This window comes from Thalassophryne amazonica, chromosome 2, assembly GCF_902500255.1.
Source record: "Thalassophryne amazonica chromosome 2, fThaAma1.1, whole genome shotgun sequence".
NCBI classification, from domain to species: Eukaryota; Metazoa; Chordata; class Actinopteri; order Batrachoidiformes; family Batrachoididae; genus Thalassophryne; species Thalassophryne amazonica.
Window position 1 is genome coordinate 20,844,432 of NC_047104.1, and position 20,691 is coordinate 20,865,122.

The following is a 20,691-nucleotide window of genomic DNA, read 5'->3' on the forward strand; positions in this document are numbered from 1 at the left end:
TATCTTTGTTAGTTGGCTATGTACCACAGGCTTTTAAGGTGGCAGTAATTAAACCATTACTTAAAAAGCCATCACTTGACCCAGCTACCTTAGCTAATTATAGGCCAATCTCCAACCTTCCTTTTCTCTCAAAGATTCTTGAGAGGGTAGTTGTAAAACAGCTAACTGATCACCTGCAGAGGAATGGTCTATTTGAAGAGTTTCAGTCAGGTTTTAGAATTCATCATAGTACAGAAACAGCATTAGTGAAGGTTACAAATGATCTTCTTATGGCTTCGGACAGTGGACTTATCTCTGTGCTTGTTCTGTTGGACCTCAGTGCTGCTTTTGATACTGTTGACCATAAAATTTTATTACAGAGATTAGAGCATGTCATAGGTATTAAAGGCACTGCGCTGCGGTGGTTTGAATCATATTTGTCTAATAGATTACAGTTTGTTCATGTAAATGGGGAATCTTCTTCACAGACTAAAGTTAATTATGGAGTTCCACAAGGTTCTGTGCTAGGACCAATTTTATTCACTTTATACATGCTTCCCTTAGGCAGTATTATTAGACGGTATTGCTTAAATTTTCATTGTTACGCAGATGATACCCAGCTTTATCTATCCATGAAGCCAGAGGATACACACCAATTAGCTAAACTGCAGGATTGTCTTACAGACATAAAGACATGGATGACCTCTAATTTCCTGCTTTTAAACTCAGATAAAACTGAAGTTATTGTACTTGGCCCCACAAATCTTAGAAGCATGGTGTCTAACCAGATCTTTACTCTGGATGGCATTTCCCTGACCTCTAGTAATACTGTGAGAAATCTTGGAGTCATTTTTGATCAGGATATGTCATTCAAAGCGCATATTAAACAAATATGTAGGACTGCCTTTTTGCATTTACGCAATATCTCTAAAATCAGAAAGGTCTTGTCTCAGAGTGATGCTGAAAAACTAATTCATGCATTTATTTCCTCTAGGCTGGACTATTGTAATTCATTATTATCAGGTTGTCCTAAAAGTTCCCTAAAAAGCCTTCAGTTGGTTCAGAATGCTGCAGCTAGAGTACTGACGGGGACTAGCAGGAGAGAGCATATCTCACCCGTGTTGGCCTCTCTTCATTGGCTTCCTGTTAATTCTAGAATAGAATTTAAAATTCTTCTTCTTACTTATAAGGTTTTGAATAATCAGGTCCCATCTTATCTTAGGGACCTCATAGTACCATATTACCCCATTAGAGCGCTTCACTCTCAGACTGCAGGCTTACTTGTAGTTCCTAGGGTTTGTAAGAGTAGAATGGGAGGCAGAGCCTTCAGCTTTCAGGCTCCTCTCCTGTGGAACCAGCTCCCAATTCAGATCAGGGAGACAGATACCCTCTCTACTTTTAAGATTAGGCTTAAAACTTTCCTTTTCGCTAAGGCTTATAGTTAGGGCTGGATCAGGTGACCCTGGACCATCCCTTGGTTATGCTGCTTTAGACGTAGACTGTGGGGGGGTTCCCATGATGCACTGTTTCTTTCTCTTTTTGCTCCGTATGCATCACTCTGCATTTAATCATTAGTGATCGATCTCTGCCCCCCTCCACAGCATGTCTTTTTCCTGGTTCTTTCCCTCAGCCCCAACCAGTCTCAGCAGAAGACTGCCCCTCCCTGAGCCTGGTTCTGCTGGAGGTTTCTTCCTGTTAAAAGGGAGTTTTTCCTTCCCACTGTAGCCAAGTGCTTGCTCATAGGGGGTCGTTTTGACCGTTGGGGTTTTTCATAATTATTGCATGGCCTTGCCTTACAATATAGAGCGCCTTGGGGCAACTGTTTGTTGTGATTTGGCGCTATATAAAAAAAAAGTTGATTGATTGAAGTTGATAAAGGTGCTTCACACAAGTAAGATCTAACCTTACCAACCCCTAGAGCAAGCACACAGGTCACAGTGGTAAGGAACAACTCCCTAAAACCATATTGCTGCTCCCAAAGGATATGATGTTTAGTTATGAAATCATTTAACCTCATTACAAATACCTACCTGAAAATTGTGGTAAGAGTAAGACTGTCCTAAATTGTGAACAAACATGTTAGTCACCAGATGTAAACAATGGTATCACTTTAGCTATTTTATTTTGAAAGGAAATTCCCGAGTCATTAATAACAAATTACAGCTATACTATGTTAAAGGTTTAACAGTACAATTAGTAATATTTTAATCAAAAACATATCAAAATTGCCACTATCAATTGACTTCTTCCCCTTAAGTTTATGAACTATGTCAATCATTTAGAAGACACAATTGAATTAGCAATTTTTTTACCCACATTAACAAAATAACCATTAAAATAATCTGCTATAGCTTTGTTTTCTTTAACAATTGTGTCAGTATTTGTGTAAAAATAAGCAGGCTATTCTTTAATAACTTTTTCTTGTTTACGATCTCATTTAATAACCTCCAAGTACTCTTAAGATTTGTTTGATTTCTCTCCAGTATATCACTATAGTACTGCCTTTTACAAGATTGCATAATGTTAGTTTGTTTTTATTATGTCTTATATCTTCTCTCATCTTCATTTGTTCTAAATTTTAAAAACTGCTTGCACAATTTTTTTCTTTTTACATGTATTCCAAAGTCACTTAGTGATCAAAGGTTTATCAATAGTTTGCTTATTATTAACTTTTTACACAAAAGGGCAATGTTTATTATATAAATTGGAAATAACAGAAATGAATGATTCGTAAGATTGATCTATATCCTCAATATAAATGTTACTCCAGTTTTGATGTGTTAAATCCATTCTAAGATTTTCCATAGTTTCCTATGTTATTTTCCTTGTGAACTTTGCAATGTTAATATGGTCAATTTTATCAACTAATGAATTGAAAGCAACAAAATAAGCAAATGATCACTGATATCACCATGAGTCCGCTCATTAAATTTCCCATGGTAATATTTGTCAATATATTGTCAATATGTGTTGATGTATTCCTAGTTATCCTAGTTGGATGAGTAATCACTGGATACAATCCCTTAAAAACACAGAATTTATAAATTCAGATATATGTAATTAACTATGAGGATTTATGAAATCTATTTTAAGGTCTCCACAGATAAATAAAAGCTTATTATTTTTTAAAAGTGTTGTACATATTTGTCAATTTTTCCACAAAAATATTTAAGTTTGATCTAAGTGCTCTATAAACACAGCTCATAATTATGTTTTTTGATTCATCACATTGAAGCCCCCTTCACACATAGCAAGAATGTGCAGGAACCAGCCGGACACGGCAAATATTTCCATAATCGGATGCAGTCTTGAGGGAAAGAGGCGTGGTCAGTAGTGTCAGAACGCATCCAGATTACCTCATCTATACCTGCACAATGGCATGCAAAGAGTATATAGACAACAGGTAGATGACACAGAGTGCAGTCAGACGGCCTTAAAAGGCACTGAAGACTACCCGACGTCCAAACGTCTGGATGAGACCAAGGAGAGGCGCAGCTGTCTGTGGTATATAGAGATATGATGGAGACAATAGTTCACATTATTTATGTCACCCATGGGAAGGAATGGACAAATATCTGCACTGTAAGGTCTACTGTGGATATAACAGCCTGTTCAGATTTGCGGCGGCGTGCGCACAGTAGCGCACTGTGCTTTCGGTTTGGTAGCGCAATATTCACATTCACTGTAATTTCAATTTTAAATTTATTTTCATTTATATACAACCCCTGGCAAAAATTATGGAATCACCGGCCTCGGAAGATGTTCATTCTGTTGTTTAATTTTGTAGAAAAAAAGCAGATCACAGACATGACACAAAACTAAAGTCATTTCAAATGGCAACTTTCTGGCTTTAAGAAACACTATAAGAAATCAAGAAAAAAAGATTGTGGCAGTCAGTAACGGTTACTTTTTTAGACCAAGCAGAGGAAAAAAATATGGACTCACTCAATTCTGAGGAATAAATTATGGAATCACCCTGTAAATTTCCATCCCCAAAACTAACACCTGCATCAAATCACATCTGCTCGTTGACATTGACCCTATGTCATGACATTGACCCTATATGTCTTTTTGCAAGGAATGTTTTCACAGTTTTTGCTCTATGGCAAGATGCATTATCTTTTTGAAAAATGATTTCATCATCCTCAAACATCAGAAAAGTGTCCAAAATATCAACGTAAAATTGTGCATTTATTGATGATGTAATGACAGCCATCTCCCCAGTGCCTTTACCTGACATGCAGCCCCATATCATCAATGACTGTGGAAATTTACATGTTCTCTTCAGGCAGTCATCTTTATAAATCTCATTGGAACAGCACCAAACAAAAGTTCCAGCATCATCACCTTACCCAATGCAGATTCGAGATTCATCACTGAATATGACTTTCATCCAGTCATCCACAGTCCACGATTGCATTTCTTTAGCCCATTGTAACCTTGTTTTTTTCTGTTTAGGTGTTAATGATGGCTTTCGTTTAGCTTTTCTGTATGTAAATCCCATTTCCTTTAGGCGGTTTCTTACAGTTCAGTCACAGACGTTGACTCCAGTTTCCTCCCATTCGTTCCTCATTTGTTTTGTTGTGCATTTTCGATTTTTGAGACATATTGCTTTAAGTTTTCTGTCTTGACGCTTTGATGTCTTCCTTGGTCTACCAGTATGTTTGCCTTTAACAACCTTCCCATATTGTTTGTATTTGGTCCAGAGTTTAGACACAGCTGACTGTGAACAACCAACATCTTTTGCAACATTGCGTGATGATTTACCCTGTTTTAAGAGTTTGATAATCCTCTCCTTTGTTTCAATTGACATCTCTCGTGTTGGAGTCATGATTCATGTCAGTCCACTTGGTGCAACAGCTCTCCAAAGTGTGATCACTCCTTTTTAGATGCAGACTAACAAGCAGATGTGATTTGATGCAGGTGTTAGTTTTGGGGATGAAAATTTACAGGGTGATTCCATAATTTATTCCTCAGAATTGAGTGAGTCCATATTTTTTTCCTCTGCTTGGTCTAAAAAAAGTAACCGTTACTGACTGCCACAATCGTTTTTTCTTGATTTCTTATAGTGTTTCTTAAAGCCAGAAAGTTGCCATTTGAAATGACTTTAGTTTTGTGTCATGTCTGTGATCTGCTTTTTTTCTACAAAATTAAACAACTGAATGAACATCCTCCGATGCCGGTGATTCCATAATTTTTGCCAGGGGTTGTAGCACCAAATCACAACAAGGTTGCCTCAAGGTGCGTCACACAACTAAGGTTTAACCTTACCAACCCCCAGAGCAACAGTGGTAAGGAAACACTCCCTCTGAGGAAGAAACCTCAAGCAGACCAGAGTCAAAGGGGTGACCCTCTGCTTGGGCCATGCTACCGACACAAATTACAAAACAATTCACAAAACGAACGTACAGGAAATGTTGCCGGTGCACAGGACAATTTCCGGAACAGACACCACACCCATCTCTGGATGGAGCCACACCTCAAACAGAGAGAAAAGAAAAAAGCAGAATCAAGCATCAGAAAGACAACAAATCCAGTGTAATTTGTCAGCATTAAGCAACAAGAAAAACAGAAGAAATACTAAGGTGATCACTGGCCACTAGCCCTAAGCTTCACTAAAAGACCCAGAATTTAGATAAAGTTGAGGCCGTAGCACACTACGTTTCCTAATAAAATGAAGTAAAAGAGTAAAAAGCATAGAAACATACTATGCCAGTATGCTAGCCATACGAAAGGGAAAATAAGTGCATCTTAAGTCTGGACTTGAAAGTCTCTACAGAATCTGACTGTTTTACTGATGCAGGGAGATCATTCCACAGAACAGGGACATGATGAGAGAAAGTTCTGTGACCCGCAGACTTTTTATTCACGCTAGGGACACAATGTAGTCCTGCACCTTGAGAACGCAAAGCCCGGGCCGGTACGTAGGGTTTAATTAGGTCAGCTAGGTAGGGAGGTGCCAGTCCGTGAACAATTTTATAGGCTAGTTAGTAGCACAACCTTAAAATCTGATCTCACTGGTACAGGAAGCCAGTGAAGAGACGCCAAAATGGGTGTAATATGGTCAAACCTTCTGCTTCATGTCAAAAGTCTGGCAGCAGCATTTTGAACCAGTTGGAGACCCCTAAAGCTGGACTGCGGTAAACCAGATAATAGGACATTGCAGTAGTCCAATCTAGAAGAGACAAATGCATGAATCAGGGTCTCAGCATCCATGTCCAAGACATAATCAGTGACTTGGAAATGTCCATGTATCCATCCCCTGACTTGTCTGAAGAAAACTGCCAATAAAACTGATTGTTACGTCCGCCAAGAACGTAATAAAATCATTGCCATTCATTTATTTGTCTGTCTGTTAGCAGGATTACGTCAAAGCTACTGCACTGATTTTGGCAAAAACTTTCACCACAAATAGATATTACTTTATATAGGCTTTGAAGGATTACGTTGAAACTACTCAATGGCTTTTCACCAAATTTTCACCACACACTGGTGTTAGGCCTTGGAAGGTCCATCAGCCACTTAGGTGCCTGGTCTTGAGAACCAGGGATGGTAGGTTGAAAAGCTTTTTTATCCCATGGGAACTCACATGTCCAGCATGCTTGCTGAGCCTAGTTGTCATTGTCCTTTTGGCTACTCCCATTTTGTTTTGGGTCACCACAGCAGATACAGCCTGCTATGCATCAGACTTTGGCACGTTTTAACACAGCCCAACACACACAGCCTCTGGTGTTCTGAAGAAGTCTCCCATCCAAGTACTAACCAGGACCCACACTACTTAGCTTCTGAGATCTGACAGGATCAGGCAGAGCAGACTGGCTGTGTTAGATGAGTCTAGTGTCCTTGAAAATTCCAAGGTCCTAACAGATCAGGATCAGTATCACTGTATATCTATTCAAGGTGATAATCGCAAGAATTGTGTAGAATCATCTACACAGTGAAGGACCAAACTTCTTATAGTTACCTCCGCCAAGGAGGTTATGTTTTCGGTCGAGTTTGTTTGTTTGTTTGTCTGCCTGTCTGTTTGTCAGCAGGATAACTCAGAAAGCTTTGAACTGATTTTGATGAAATTTTGTGGAGTGGTTGGACAAGAGGAACAAGTGATTAAATTTTAGTGGTGATCCGGATCATGATCTGGATCCAGGAATTTTTTTAAAGGATTCTTCACCATTGCGGGATAGGGGGAATTTTGACATTCTAGTTTCTAACTCCACAAAAACAAGGCAGAAAGGATTGAAAAAAAATAGGGTGTAACATAGTCAAATGTTCTATCTAACAACAACGTTTGGTGATGATCGGATCCGGATTCCGGATCTGTGTCAGTGTGAGGTGACAAATGAAGCTAGAGATGCACAACTAACACCAAATTGTAGCTGAATCTGTACTGATTCAGTAAGGTGTCATCAGATCTGATGTAGCTTCAAATGTTATGGAGCTAGATCCAGAAGAAAACCGCCATTATACCGAAAAATCGTTTTTAATACAATAACTTTTGAACTAATAAAGACATAAAAGTGATTCCAAGTTCTAGTGGTATGTTTTCATGGTCAAGGATGTCAAATATAAAGGAAAGAAACATGTATGTATCATAGTTTTGGTTGTAACCTGAGTTGTTGAATAGATCACTGTGCCAAGGAGGGAATCTCTTTAGGGTCAGTGACCCTATGGCCTTGTGTAGCACATGCAACACTTAAAAAATAGTTCTATTTCAGAATTTACTGTTATTTATTTACAGAAGTGTTTCATAAATGTTAAAAAATTCATATATTTGCAGTTTAGTTGAATAATGAATTGAATTTTGTCTCATTTGTTTTTGTCTATAAGCACATGCAATATCAATATCAGTGCTCAGATGACAGTAGCTTCTGGGAAAGGTGCAAGTTGCAATATACTGTAATGCCAAGCGCTAAGGATACATGCTATCCAGTCACAGCAGATGAAACTTTTTTACTAGCAATCATCATTGTTAGACTTTTTTAGGTTCAATGATTCCACGGCGTGTAGATGTTATGGCGTCAGTGACCCCATGGCCTTGGCGGAGGTTTGCACTCTCCGAGTGCTTCTAGTTAATTATCTTGTTTCGACAAGATAAGACATTCTACCTCCAAGATTTAAAAAAAAATCTTGTGGGATGACAGAGGACAAATATCAGGTTAATTTATATAGAAAGGTTACCAAGTGTCAAACTTCATCTGACTATAAATCCAATTCATTGCTGTTATTATTATTATTATTATTATTATTAATGTGGGTAAAGTTTAAACTCCATTATGTGATTAAAATAATAATCCAGTCTTCATGATCAGCTATATGCGAGATAGCATGTTAAGGCATTGCAATGATGCCAGGGCTTATTAAAAACCTTATGTACTGGCCTGTGCGCTGTGTTGTCTGTGTGCAGGGTTCATAGCACTGCTGGAGAAGGACTCAGTCTCATCCAAATCAAAATCCTGGGGATTGTTTTGTTAGCCTGTTGTCTTTAATTTGGTGTTCAAACACATGGATTAGATATTTTGATCGATTAGTTCTGATTTGCTCTCTGTTCAACACCTGTGTGGTGTCTGGCTGGCTGCCAGAGAAGGAAGCAGAGGGTCAGCATGGAAGAGCACTGACATAGACCAAGGGTGATGACAACACTGGGCCATGGTGGACATGCTGAGACAGTGAAGAGGATCAGCTGGTCACATGGATGAGTGATTATGTTGAAAGAACTGAGTACTGTGAATATATGGGATAAAGTCGTGTAAGATAAAGTCAGAGGTGTGGGCTTGTGACCAGGGGATCCTTAGTTATAAAGACCCCATCAGACTAGCAGATCACTAAAGTTTCTTGTGGAAGGTCTTTATGCCCCAACTTCCTGACAGCGTACAGATTTGATTGAACTACAGTATTTCAGAGTGAGACTGGTGTTTTGGACCTCGGCACTAAACGTAACTAACTGTAATGAATCTCATGATGTGTCCAACGTTATTTCACCATAAAGACAGACTTCAGAGAAAATTTCTGTGGTGCGACAGTTACGCTGGCTGGACTCACTCCCTCAGTTACTGTGAGATCTGTGGTGTGTGTCTGTGGGCTTCTCACTATGGTTGTGTTGTTCTCACCGAAAGCCCAGACTGCTGATGTGCTGGCTGCCCAGCCTGGACAGGCTCCTCTTGGCTGAGTCCTCCAGGTTGTTGGAACCCTCATCATTAACCATCATGGCCAGTATTAGCCCTGATTCCACTCCGTCCACATAATGAGCGAGGCGCTGGCTCTCATTCTTACTGCGGTATGTGTCAAACCTGTGAGCAGATACAAGAAGAGCTGGTGAGTCCAAGGAACACATATGCCTGAAGATCACCAGAGTTTCCAGAACCCTGACACCAGAGCTGACAGAGCCCTATCACCAGAACCACTAGAACTGTACCACCAGAGGTGCTAGAACCCTATTGCCAGAGCCACTAGAACCCTATCATCAGAACTGCTACAGCCCTATCACCAGAGCTGACAGAGCCCTATCACCAAAACTGATAGAACCCTATGACCAGAGCCAATAGAACCCTATCACCAGAGCCACTGTAACATTGACACCAAATCTGACAGAATCTTGTCACCAGAGATGCTAGATCCCTATAACCAAGAGCTGCTAGAACCCTTACAGCAGAGCTGACAGAACTGAATCAAGAGCTGCTAGAACCCTATCACCAGAGCTGCGAGAACCCTATCAACAGAGCCAGTAGAACCGTATCACCAGAGCCACTAGAAACGTGACACCAAATCTGACAGAATCCTATCACCAGAGATGGTAGAACCCTCACGGCAGAGCTGACAAAACCCTATCACCAGAACCACTAGAACTGTACCACCAGAGCTGCTAGAACCCTATTGCCAGAGCCACTAGAACCCTATCACTAGAACTACAAAAGCCAACAGAACCCTGTCACCAGAGTTGCTAGAACCCTATCACCAGAGCTACTGGAACACTATCACCAGAACCGATAAAACCCTATCACCAGAGCTGCGAGAACATTATCAACAGAGCCGGTAAAACCCTATCACCAGAGCTGACAGAACCCTATCAGCAGGCCACTAGAACCTTGACACCAAATCTGACAGAATCCTATCACCAGAGATGCTAGAACCCACACAGCAGAGCTGCTAGAACCCTATCATCAAGAACTGATAGAACCCTATCACCAGAGCCGGTAGAACCCTATCAACAGAGCCGGTAGAACCCTATCAACAGAGATGGTAGAACCCTATCACCAGAGCCACTGGAATCTTGACACCAAATCTGACAGAATCTTGTCACCAGAGATGCTAGATCCCTATAACCAGAGTTGCTAGAACCCTCACAGCAGAGCCAACAGAACCGTATCACCAGAGCTGCTAGAACCCTGTCACCAGAGCTGCTAGAACCCTATCACTAGAACTGATAGAACCCTATCAACAGAGCCGGTAGCACCGTATCACCAGAGCCGACAGAGCCCTATCACCAGAACTGATAGAACCCTATCACCAGAACTGATAGAACTCTATCACCAGAGCCCATAGAACCCTATCAATAGAGCCACTGGAACCTTGACACCAAATCTGACAGAATCTTGTCACCAGAGATGCTAGATCCCTATACCCAGAGCTGCTAGAACCCTCACAGCAGAGCTGACAGAACCCTATCACCAGAACTGCGAGAACTCTATCAACAGAGCCAGTAGAACCATATCCTCAGAGCTGACAGAACCCTATCACCAGAGCCACTAGAAGCTTGACACCAAATTTGACAGAATCCTATCACCAGAGATGCTAGAACCCTCACAGCAGAGGTGACAGAACCCTATCACCAGAACTGATAGAACCCTGACACCAAATCTGACAGAACCCTGTCACCAGAGCTGGTAGAACTCGGTCACCAGAACTACTAGAAACCTATCACCAGAACTGCTAGAACACTATCAACAGAACCACTGGAACCCTGTCACAAGTTGGGTCATTTTATATCACACCTGTCCATATGAATTTGAGCTCAGATGTGACTGAAGACTGAAGCTTTGACTCTGGTTTGACAGTTGCTCCTGATGTTGCTGCTGGAATTGTGACAGGATTTTCCTGGACTCAACAACCATAAATGCTATCCAGCAACTTAACAACAGTCCTGTGGTGTCCAAACCTCCCCTTCATCTGTGTGCATGTAAAATGTCTTAACGGTTGTTGCTGGTCAAAGTGCGGTTCTTTTTATGACCTGTGGTGGTGGTGGTGTAGTGTCACCTGTCAGACTGCAGCACCTCTCCAGTCCTGGGTTCAATAATGTGGATGATGATGCCTCGGTTGCCCCAGCTTCTCTTAAATTGGTAGCTGTTCTGGGTGCTCTCTCCAGCGTGCAGTGTCTTATTGAGGAAAGTCCACGACAGCTTCTTCTGTCCGTGGACTTCTAAGATCCCTCCTGTCCCTATGCCAATGTATTTGCGACCAAAGTAGCTGTGGTCCTGATCGGTGTCATCCAACCTGAGACCAGACACAAACATCAATATATGAAGTCCCTACCCCTTAGGTTTTTTTGTTTTGTTTTGTTTTTTTGTTTTTTACTAGTTTGGGAGGTCATGTGACATATTGTATACTCCGGTCTAACTTACATATGTCAAAAATAAAAAAATAAATAAAAATCACACATTAATAATAATTATTATTATTAGGGCTATTTATATATAAATTTCCCAGGAATCAAAGCACTAAACAAAATAAACTCCAGACTCCAGTAACAAAAGAATAAATGCCAGAAACAAAAAGTACTACAGCAAAGCTCAAAAATCCAAAATTAAAGACTTGAAAATACAGAAAAAAGGTTGTTTTTTTTTTTGTTTTGTTTTGTTTTGTTTTTTCCTTTTCAAGGCGTGTTCATTTTTTTAACAGTTGCAGCTTGTACTCTGGAAAATATGGTGTCTGGAAAAGTGGCAGACACTTGTCCACATTCACAGACTCAGAGTCTGTAACTGTGAAGGCGTTCAGAGTCGTTGTAAACACATAAATCAGCAGCGACTTTACCTCCCGAATAAGGAGATGGTGAGGTCGCCTTTATACGGACAGTCAGCGCTTCCAATGTGCAGCTCTCCTCTGTTCCCAACCAGAATGTGTTTGGCTCGAAGAAGGATGGACCAACGGGTGTCAGCGATCACCAACTTTCCTGTGAGACACAGACAGGTACAGACAGAAAGACACAGGCAGACAGACATAGACACAAACAGGCCGACACAGATAGACAGAAAGGTACAAACAGACCGGCAGAGGCAGAGAGACACAGGCAGACAGACAGACAGACAGGTACAGATAGAGGGATAGATACAGACAGACAGAAAGGTACAGACAGACAGACAGACAGACAGACAGACAGAAAGGAACAAACAAACCGACACAGACAGAGTCACAGGCAGACAGACAGACAGACACAAACAGGTGCAGGCAGAAACGAACAGACACAGACAGGTACAGACACAGACAGACAGACAGAAAGGTACAAACAGACTGACACAGACAGAGAGATGCAGACAGACAGACAGACACAAACAGATACAGACAGACACAAACAGATACAGACAGACAGACAGAAAGGTACAAACAGACCAACACAGACAGAGAGATACAGGCAGACAGAAAAATAGACAGATACAGACAGACAGCTGTGACTTTTTGTCATCACGTTAGCGGTCAGTTCAAACGATGTTTGTTGAAATTCAACATCAGTTGTCTTCTCAGCCTCCGTTTCTGAACTTGTCACTTTCTTTAAGTCAGTTAGATTGGAGTGAGTGAGTTAGGGAAGGAGTTAGATCGTCAATGACCCAACTCCCACACTCGTAACACAGCCGAGGTCATGTGGCAGTTACCACTGGGAACTTAACTAGCAACCACACACACAGAAGGTCTGTAACCACCAGCCACTGTGACTGTGATTATCCACAGGACAGTTCGAAAAGAAAGGAAACTTTGTGGAACAGTAGGCATGGTCGAAGAAGAGCTGGTTAAATTCTGCTGTGGATCCAGATCGAGGTGCAGATCCTTGGTCTTGATCCAGAAAAATCACAAACCCGGGGACTGATTCCTCATTCCAATTATACTCAAAGCAATGATGATCAAAGATCAGGATGCACCTCTTAATCCTGTTTCATTTAATCCTGATTAGAGAATCTAAGACAGACGTACAGACAAAGAAAAATGACCTCATCAGTAAGGGCAAAAATCAGTAGATCAAAGATGAGTGATCAGGATCAAAGAGTTTGGAAATCAAGCTCAAAAAGTCACCAATGAGCATCAAAGGTCAGGATGCACATCTTAGTCCTGCTTCATTTGATCCTGACAACAGGATCTAAGCCAGACATACAGACAGACAAAGAAAAATGATCTCATTCATGTGGTTGAAAAATCAGTGATCAGGATCAAAGATTAGTAATTAAAAGTGACCAATCTGGTTGAAGTTTGGGATCAAAGCTAGGCGATCAGGATCAAAGGTCACCAAACGGGATTTATTAGTGGTCTCTGAATGTTTGGGAGTGTGTTATGAAGCATTAATACATCAGCCAATACTCGATGTTACAGGACTCTGATCTGGACAGTTTAAAGCATCAACACTTTTGGACATCATGGGTCCTGTGGCCACCAGCTGTTTTACCCTCGTTTGGGGGATGACCACTCAAACTTTACCTCCACTGTGGATTTCAATGGAGTGAACGGTGGCTGAGGATGTGAGGAGAACCTTCTTGCCATAACCAATCACAACACGGTGCTCTTCACTGTGGCCCGGCATCCATGGCTGCAGTCCTGCCTCCTTATCTGGACAAACTGCAAAAGATAAAAACATCAATTCAGCAAATAAGATCCGGACCTGAAACCCGACAGTCCACACATTTGTTAATGTCCAGTCCCAGCATCTTGGGGCAGATGACACCCTGCTAACATAAATAAATGGTAAATGGACTGCATTTATATAGCATTTTTCCATCTGCATCAGATGCTCAAAGTGCTTTACACTTCAATGTTTCACATTCACCCCGATGTCAGGCAAGGCGCCCACTACACACCGGGAGCAACTAGGGGATAAAGGACCTTGCCCAAAGACCCTTAGTGATTTTCCAGTCACCCCTAAACCTAACCCATCCCTAACCCCTAATCTTGTAAACAAATCCCTAACCCCAACCTCAAACCTTAATTTTAACCCCATAACCCCATGCCTACTCACCTATCATGATCACTAACTCCCAAACTCAACACCTAATCCCAACACCCAACCCATTCCCTAAACCCCAATCCTTTCCCTAACTCCGAACCCTCCCTCAAACCCCTTAACTCTATTCTGAAGATCTAATACTAACCCCACCCCTAAACGCCTAACCCTACCCCTAACTCCTGACCCTATCTCTCACCCCTAAAGCTATGCCAAGCCTCTAACACAAAAACCACCCCTAAGCTGCTAACCCTATCCTTAACCCCATCTCTACCCCCCAGCCCTTACTCTAGCCATAACCCCATCTCCAACCCGATAACCCTATTCCTAACACCTTAACCCCCATCCAAATCCCAACCCTCAACCTATACCTAAAACCCTAACCCCATCCCTAACCATAACCTGTAACCTCACCCCTAGCCCCCAACCCTAACTCTAACCCTAATCAGATCAAGGCCTGCTTCCCAAAACATTTGGTCAATTTTGGACCTACTGCCTGTAACCGTGACTACAGCTCTGAAGAATTATGCCTTAATGAAGTGCACCTCAAAGCTAAACATCTCACCCTCAACATCTTAAAAAAGATGACAGACTGATAAAGTATTCATATCACATCTTTAATCCATGACCGATGGTTCCAGCAAAAATAAAGCATGATAAAGAATGACTTCTGCATCCTACATGATGATCAAGATAGAGAGATGGACCATGTTGACACAGTGACTTAGTGATTCGTATGGATGCCTCACAGCAAGAAGACTGTGGGATCACCCCTGTGCTTTCTCTGTGGAGTTTGCATGTTCTCCCTGTGTCTGCGTGGGTTTCCTCCCACAATCACAAACGTGATTATTTAAGGTCTGCTCCTTTCTCTGCCCTGACCAAGGCAGCATCTCTACATCTGCAGCTGGTTCCTTGTTGTGGGACTGTGGCAGCTCACGCCACTAGAGGTGGGATTGTGTCTAACTGTAATTACGAAGGTTAAATGCAGAAGACAAATTTCATTGTATGTATGTATGTATGTATGTATGTACAATAAGAACAAAGATTTTTATTATTATTATTATTATTATTATTATCAGAAATCAATTATGATCCACATTTGGATCATCTCCAAAATTTAACACACCAAAAAAGCACATATATCCACCCATGTTGATCCATTACTTTTCAAGAAATCATGAGAGCAAACTAATAAACAACAACCAAAAAAACAATCAGTGCAGCTCATTTCACTATTAATGGACACAGCCGGTCACATGTGGTTTTATGAAATGCACACATGCATCATATCATATTTAATAATTGTTCAGCACGCCTTAACTCAGCCACATGTGGTGTGCAGCCAGTCCATTCTGATTGCCGGGCCTAAGCCCGGATAAATGAGGCGGGTTGTGTCAGGAAGGGCATCCGGTGTAAAACAAGGCGTAATTAAAGATGCGGGATACAAGTCAGCCAGGGCCTGGGCCATTGAACAACAGCATGCTGTCGGACATTGGGAAACTGCTGGGCAAAGAAGAAAAAGAAGAGGGGGAAGAAAACTTGTCCAGAGACAGCCGAAGAAGAGGAAAACTAGAAGGGTGGAAGTGAGTCACGACTTTGAATGTTGGCAGTATGACTGGTAAAGGCAGAGAGGTGGCTGAGAAAGGCGGACATATTGTGTGTGCAGGACACCAAGTGGAAGGGAAGTAAGGTCAGGAGCATAGCCGGTGGGTTCAAGTTGTTGTATCATGTTGTGGATAGGAAGAGAAATGGTGTTGGGGTCATTTTAAAGGAAGAGTATATTAAGAGTGTGTTAGATATTAAGCGAGTGTCTGACAGGGTGATTAGTGTAAAGTTGAAAACTAAAGAGGTGATGATGAATATCATCAGTGCATACGCCCCTCAGGCAGGTTGCGAGATGAAGATTTCTGGAGTGTGTTAGATGAGGTGGTGGAGAGTGTGACCAAGCATGAAAGAGTGGTGATAGGAGCGCACATCAATGGGCATGTTGTCGAAGGGAACAGAGGTGATGACGAATTAATGTGTAGATATGGTTTCAAGGACAGGAATGTAGAAGGACAGATGGTAGTTGATTTTGCAGAAGGGATGGAAATGGTTGTGATGAATACCTACTTTAAGAAAAGGGAGGAGGACGAGCACAGGATGGTGGTTTGTCATATGACTGTAAAGGTAAAGAAGAAGAAGAAGAGAGTTATTGCTCAACAACGGATCAGATGGTGGAAGCTGAAGGAGGAAGACTGTTGTGTGAAATTCAGTGAGCAGGTGAGAGAGGGACTGGGGGAAGAAATTTTGGACAACTGGAAAAGTACTGCAGATGTGGTGAGGGAGACAGCTAGGAAGGTACTGGGTGTGACATCTGGAAAGCGGAAGGAAGACAAGGAGACTTGGTGGTGGAATGAAGACGTCAAGGAAAGCATAATGAGAAAGAGGTTGTCGAAAAAGAATTGGAGTAGTCGGCGAGATGAAGAAGGTAGACAGGAGTACAAGGAGATGCAGCATAAGGTGAAAAGAGAAGTGGCAAAAGCAAAGGAAAAGGCATTTAGAGAGCTGTACAAGAAGATGAATGGTAAGGAAGGAGAAAAGGACTTGTGCCGATTGGCCAGAAAAAGCGACAGAGCTGTAAAGGATGTGCAGCAGGTTAGGGTGGTAAAGGAAACAGATGGTAAAGTGCTGGGAAGTGAAGCGAGTGTGTTGAGAAGGTGGAGGGAATATTTTGATGAGCTGATGAATACCAAAAAGGAGAGAGAGAAAAGGGTGGATGATGTTGAGCTGGCGTGCCCAACCATTCGATCACAATCAACTGGTCGATTGTAGGCTGAGCTCCAGTCGATCGCATGACACTGGACTCATTAAGAGGATTTAGTGCTGCTATAACGGACTGAAGCACAAGGTGGCAGCAATGCACCAATAACGATGTAGGCTGCCATTAAACACCATAGAAAAAGAAAAGCCCTCACTCTTCTTTGTCTTTTTCTATTGAGGAGGATGCAGAGTAGAAAAACGAAAACTTATTTTCATTCAGAGCGGGAGGAGGATTATTTTTTGTTTATTCAAATGGTAAATCCATCTGTTTTATGTGCAATGCAAATGTGGCTTTTCCAAAGAAAGGGAATTTGGAGCGGCATTTCAAGATGATTCACAAGAGCTACAACGCAAACTTCCAGGCTAAATCACCTTTATGCACCGAAAAGTCCAGGAGTTGAAAGGTTAACTAGTCAACTAGCATCACAACAGTCCATACGTATGTGATGGGTGTGGCTAACAAGACTGTTCGGGCCGGGATGCTGAGGAGGTGATTATTCTGTGTGCAACTGGAGGAAACAGGTGCAGAGCACACAGATCTACTGCTGCACACAGAATTCAATTGTTTAATTATTGCCTGAAATTAAAGAATTTCTTAAACATTCAAACCATGCTCACTATACACAGCTAGAAGGCAGTCAGTGGCTCTTGGAATTAGGCTTTCTTACCAATCTGAGGACAAACACATCATCAACGTGGTCGGCTCTGTGAACACGGTTAAAAGCAAGTTACATGCTGTGGCCAGCCTTTTGGCTGCCTCTCTCCGCTTCCCTTTTTAACCTCTTGTGTGTAGTTTGTCTGTTTTCCCTCCAGGTGGCACGCTGCAGAGCCAAGGAACACCTGCTGCTCATCAGATACTTGCACCTGAGGCTCATCTGCGGCTCATCAGGAGTGGGTTACTTTAACCCCGGCCTTGAGCTCAGTCACTGCTGGATTCTACATGTGTGTCTCCATGAGAAATCCAAGACCTTGTCTATGCCGACACTTCCATGCCCTCTGACATCTGAACTTTCCACAGCAAATCTCAAGGTAACCTGGCCACTTTCTGCACTACGTCACTTTGGAACTCTCTGGCTCTCAGCTACAGCGCGTATAGCTCTGCCACACTTCAGTTAAGTTCCTGCAGGTCTGTGAGATCCCATTCTCATGCTGCTCCTGTTTGTGACTATGCATGAGTAAGAACTGTTTCCAAGAACTATATTCACAAACTATTTCCAAGAGCTGTTCCAAGAACTGCATAAACTCTGATGCTGAACTATTAAGAACTTTCCAAGTAGTTTCTGAAGCAAAGTCCTACTTAATTGGAACCGCATCACAAGACGCACAGCACCTGACCTCTGAAGATATTCATGAACTGTGAATGATTCCTGAACAGCAAATCTTATTTCCAAGACTGTGAACCTTATTTCCAGAAATGTGAACATTCCTGTTTTAAGCCTTCTGCAAACTGTCTGTTGTTAAAGGCTTCAGTGTTACGAGTGCAATCACTCACCTCTCCTCTCCTCTGTTCTCTTAGTTCCTATTCTCGGCTCTGTGCGTCCCACCTGGCCCCAGCTCCAGTAACATATACTCTCTTCTCACTTCTCTTTCAAGACTGGCTCAGGAACCTGCAGCTCCCTAATTTCCACCGCTATGAGGGGGCTGAATCTCCACTCTGCAGGCACCCCCAGCGCAGCTTTATTATTTTCTTATTTATTGTAAATAAATATCTTTTTGTTCACAACCAGTTCTGTTCCTTGCTTCCAGCATTTGGGTTCATCGTCTGTACCGGTCCAGTCCCGTCCGGACCTTTAACCATAACATTACACCTGCTATCAAGCAGGTTACAACAGTGTGATCTGCGGAACATTCCACACATGGATCCAAATCTTAGGCATCGGGGCAAAGACTGTGCAGAGCTTGGGAGTGCATGCTATGATGATGATCAAGTGCAGAGCATCTTGTCAGAATTTGACAGGCATTATAATGACTTTGCATCCATTGAGCCTGTTGTCAGTTTTCCCTATTTTCCATTTGGGGAAAATATAGATGTCAATCAATCAATCAACATTTATTTATAAAGCGCTTTACAGCACCGAGTGGTGTCCAAAGTGCTTAAAATTAAAAACACAAATTCACAAAAATAAAACACATATAGAATAAAATTTTAAAACAATACATAAAAAAGAACATAAAAATATCAGAACATGTCACCTCCCCACTAAGTGTTAAAAGCCAGTTTAAATAAATAAGTCGTTAACTTAGATTTAAAAAGTGCTAGGTCAGGAAAGTACCTAACTCAAGAGGTAGCTCATTCCACAGTCTGGGGCCAGCTACCACGAAAGCATGATCACCCCAGCGTGTATATCTTGACCTTGGAACATCTAAGTAAAGCTGGCCAGACGCCCTTAATGTCCTACTGTAGGTGCGCAAAGTTAAAATAGGTAGGGAGGTGCAAGGCCATAAATAGCTTTAAAAACATACACTAAATTTTAAAATCAATTCTAAAATGAACTGGAAGCCAGTGGAGTGAGTACAGGACGGGCGTAATATGCTCACGTCTAAAAGTGTTAAAAGATGAGCAGCAACATTTTGCACCAATTGGAGACATGCAAGAGATGACTGATTAATGCCCGAATAAAGTGCATTACAATAATCAAGTCTGGAGCTGATGAAAGCATGAATGGCTGTCTCAAGATCACGTCTACTGAGAAAGTGCTTTATTTTAGCCAAAAGGCGAAGTTGGAAAAAACTAGCTGATCAAACCTCAAACAGCTGTCAAATATCACTCCCAAATTCTTGACAGCTGGTTTTACATAGTTAGCCAAAGCACCAAAATTTGGTGTTACCACATTTGGTATGCCAGAGCGCTCAAACACCATGATCTCAGTTTTACCATCATTCAGGTAAAGGAAGTTTTGGGACAGCCACTGCTTTACATCACGAATACAATTAAATAATGATGACAAAGCATCACTCCCATTAGTCCTCACAGGCAGATAGATTTGCAGATCATCTGCATAACAATGAAAGGACAGGTTGTGCTGGGTTATAACTGACCCCAATGGCAGAATGTACAAAGAAAACAGAATCGGCCCAAGGACAGAACCCTGCGGCACTCCACAAGACTGATGAGCAGTTGATGAGGTCCCCAATCATGACAGAAAAGCTCCTTTCAGCCAAATATGATCTAAACCACTTAAGTGCAGTACCCTGAATGCCAATAAAATGTTCTAACCGGGAGACAAGTACTGTGTGATCCACAGTATCAAAGGCTGCTGTGAGGTCCAACAGAACCAGCACGGTGGGATTCCCTGCATCCACTGACAGAGTAATATCATTATGAACTTTTAAAAGTGCTGACTCAGTGCTGTGTTGTGATCTAAACCCAGAATGGAAATTTTCAAGGATGAGATTGTCTTCTAAAAATGTAACTGTAAAAAGACAACCTTTTCTAAAACCTTAGACAGAAATGGCAGATGAGACACAGGTCTAAAATTAGATAAAACTGACGAGTCCAGGTGAGGTTTTTTTAAGAAGAGGTCGAACCACGGCATGTTTAAAAGCAGCTGGAACAATGCAAATACAATGTGGATTGTATAATGTCCAAAGTGGCATCACTCTTCAACCTGGATAGCTGTGCTATTGACAATGAGATCACACTGAAAAATGACATTGAGCGCAAATCCAGAGCAACACCTGACATGAATGTCCAATTCTGTAATCTAATGCAGAAAAAA

The 20,691-nt window shown here is 41.8% G+C and overlaps 1 protein-coding gene across 1 annotated transcript in view; it reads right to left on the reverse strand.

The window, feature by feature from the left end:
* Positions 1–20,691, reverse strand: part of cemip (cell migration inducing hyaluronidase 1) — a 375,103-nt gene that overhangs the window by 269,312 nt on the left and 85,100 nt on the right. The window contains exons 3-6 of the mRNA XM_034184142.1: positions 13,651–13,788; positions 12,001–12,139; positions 11,227–11,463; positions 9,084–9,263 (exon numbers count right to left, since the gene is read on the reverse strand). Coding sequence (XP_034040033.1) covers positions 9,084–9,263; positions 11,227–11,463; positions 12,001–12,139; positions 13,651–13,788 — 694 coding nt within the window. The remainder of the gene's footprint in view (positions 1–9,083; positions 9,264–11,226; positions 11,464–12,000; positions 12,140–13,650; positions 13,789–20,691) is intronic.